At 45.0% G+C, this 2,990-nt stretch overlaps 1 protein-coding gene across 1 annotated transcript; it reads left to right on the top strand.

Annotated features, from left to right (window-relative positions):
* Positions 1–1,205: 1,205 nt before the first annotated feature.
* On the top strand, positions 1,206–2,550 carry LOC109790911 (FAD-dependent oxidoreductase family protein). The gene has a single exon (XM_020350159.3). It carries the CDS (start codon positions 1,218–1,220, stop codon positions 2,433–2,435), a length of 1,218 nt encoding a protein of 405 aa, XP_020205748.2. The 5' UTR covers positions 1,206–1,217; the 3' UTR covers positions 2,436–2,550.
* Positions 2,551–2,990: the final 440 nt, after the last annotated feature.

The raw sequence follows: 2,990 nt of genomic DNA, 5'->3' as shown, positions 1-2,990 counted from the left end.
TGATGATTTATATGTGAATTGCTCGAGGTGTATGAAACCCTTTTTTTGTTGGACTTATCCGTTGTGTGTATGTGATATGTTATTGAGCTATAAGATGAGATGTGATGAATGTGGATTTGATTATGATTAAGGTTCCTCACACTAATGACTAGGGATGGCACGACCCCTGGGTAAGTGATGCTACAGGGAGGGCGTGACCCTAGCATGGTGTGGGATGAGTAAGACAGTTAACACGTATCACTTGTGTCAAATATGGCAGCCCTGGCATAGGGTTAATTGCAAGAGATTGTGTGGATTGTGATGTGATTGTGGTTCCTCACATCGATGACTAGGGATGACACGGCCCCTGGGTAAGTGATGCTACAGGGAGGGCGTGACCCTAGCATGGTGTGGGATGAGCGAGACAATTAACCTGTATCACTTATGTCAGTTGTGGCGTGGCCTTGACATAGTGTTAATTGTAAGATTGTGTGAATTATGAATGTGAAAATGATCATTTTAATTGCAAGATTTGAGATGAATGAGTTTGATTATGAATTGTGATGTGAAGATGATGAATGATTGATAGAATGATGATATATCTATAGAAATGCTGGTAATTAATATTTCATGTTATGATGAGATGATGTTGTGGATTTCCTCGTGTGCTGTATATATAAATGTTTTCTTTTCTCACCGTGCAAATTGTGGATTTTTTAGGTGAGGAAGATCTGGCTACGAGTGGCATCTAGAATGCCAACGGTTGAATTGTGGGGATGCTCTGATATTGTGACATCAGGTCAGAGGATTTTTAGAACATATGTTTTTTATATGGATTTGGAATTGTAAATGTTATTTTTGAAAACAATTTGTAAACTCTTACGTTTTATTTCTTTATTATTGTGGTTATTGAAGCACGATTTTTGAAGTTTCTCATGTGAATCCTTTCACCTTTTTTTTAAAACATTTATTTGTAAAATTACGGTATATGTGTTGGGGTAGTAAGGGTGTCACACTCGGCATCTTTTGTTGTTTAGGTCCAATTAATTCATATTATTTGGACGACATCAAGCCCAGTAAGGCTGAACGGGCTAATTGACATGAACTTTTTTTATCAGGACGGCCCAAAACAAGGCTCTTCATCAAACATTAGAATTCTCGTGTTAAAACAAGAAACATGAACAACCACAGTAACAGACACGTGTCCATTTATTATATTTTTTGTTAAAAATAATTGGATGAGTATGAATCTAGTGGTGGGGATTCCGCGGGCACCGCTAAGTGTATTTGGGCGAAACAGAATCCCTATCTGGAGAGCCAAGTTGATTGAGCCCATGGATCAGCCGAAGCGAGTGGTCGTCTGCGGCGGCGGAGTCATCGGAGCCTGCACCGCTTACTTCCTGGCGGCGAAGGGCGCCGCCGTCACGCTCGTCGAGATGTCCGACGTGGCATGCGCCGCTTCGGGAAAGGCCGGCGGCTTCCTGGCGCTGGATTGGTGCGACGGAGGACCGCTGGAGCAGCTAGCTCGCGCCAGCTTCAATCTCCACCGTTCCCTCGCGCAAGACCTCGACGGTCCCCGATCCTACGGTTACAGACCCCTCACCACGCTCAGCCTCACCGTAATCGAATCCGAGGGCTCTTCCGCTGCCTCAACCTTGCCTTCTTGGGTCAATGGACCAGCTCGGGGCGCTAAAACCATTGGAACCCCCGAAACGACGGCGCAGGTGCACCCGCAGCTTTTCACTCGGACTCTCGTTGATAGAGCCGTGGAGAGGCACGGCGTGGAGGTTGTGATTGCGAAATTGGAACGGTTGGAAGTGGAGCAAGGAAGAGTTGGATCGGTGGTGCTTGAAGGAGGACGAGTGTTGGAGGCGGACGCGGTGGTGTTGGCGTTGGGCCCGTGGTCCAGTAAGTTAGTTTTGTTGTCGTCGCTGTTTAGAGTTTATGGGCTTAAGGCCCATAGCATTGTTTTGGAGCCTAGAGAGGGCAGTTTGATAACCCCGCATGCTCTTTTTCTGAGCTACTATTCGTCGAAACGAGGAGCGCCACTGGACCCTGAAGTGTACCCTCGGCCCAGTGGGGAGGTGTACGTGTGCGGGATGTCGAAGGAGGAGGAGGTGCCCGAAGATCCTGCTGAGATTAGGGGAAACAGTGAGTCCATTGCGATGCTTAAGAGGGTGGCGAAGAGTGTGTCGAGTTATCTTGGGGAAGGAGAGGCACGTGTGAAGGCGGAGCAAGCGTGTTTCTTGCCCTGCACTGATGATGGGGTACCCCTCATTGGAGAGGTTCCAGGGGTGAAGGGTTGTTATGTGGCGACGGGCCATAATTGTTGGGGTATTCTTAATGGGCCTGCCACGGGCGCCGCCCTTGCCCAGCTTATTCTTGATGGACATTCCACTATTGTTGGTCTTAAGCCCTTTAGTCCCACCAGATTCCTTGGCCGGAGAAAGGCTTAGACGGCCTCAAAAGTCAAAACTTCTCTCCTTTTGCATGCTACCATCAATTATGTAATTTCAAATAAACAAAAATCATGCACATTATTACAATTTCATTCTTCATTTTCCTATTAAATAGGTTAAATACCTCTTTTGGTCCCTTACAATATTTTTTTGTTTCAATTTAGTCCCACTTTAATTTTAGGTCTCAATTTGGTCCTCAATAATTTAAATCATTTTAATTTGAGACTTTCGTCTAAATGATTTAAACGGAGTTAATTGGTGGTCACGTGGTTGCCAAGTGGATGCCACGTAGATGCCACATAGGTGGATCAAAAAATACTTGAATACACCAGGAACCAGAATGGTCCGTTCTGGTTGGTGTGTAAAATTTGCACCAGGAACGGGCCGTTCTAGGTCCAAAATTAACACACTAATAGTGTAACCAGAATGGGCCGTTCTGGTTTTAGAACGGGTCATTCTGAACCAGAATTTCGTGCGCAAAAAAACTAAAATACAAAGTATTTCAAACACTAGATTTGATAATATTGTTAATGAGGATTAATAACTTCAATT

The sequence above is a fragment of the Cajanus cajan genome, chromosome 5 (genome assembly GCF_000230855.2).
Source record: "Cajanus cajan strain Asha chromosome 5, NIPB_CcT2T_4, whole genome shotgun sequence".
Taxonomy (NCBI): Eukaryota; Viridiplantae; Streptophyta; class Magnoliopsida; order Fabales; family Fabaceae; genus Cajanus; species Cajanus cajan.
This window is presented reverse-complemented; position numbering and strand designations above follow the sequence as displayed.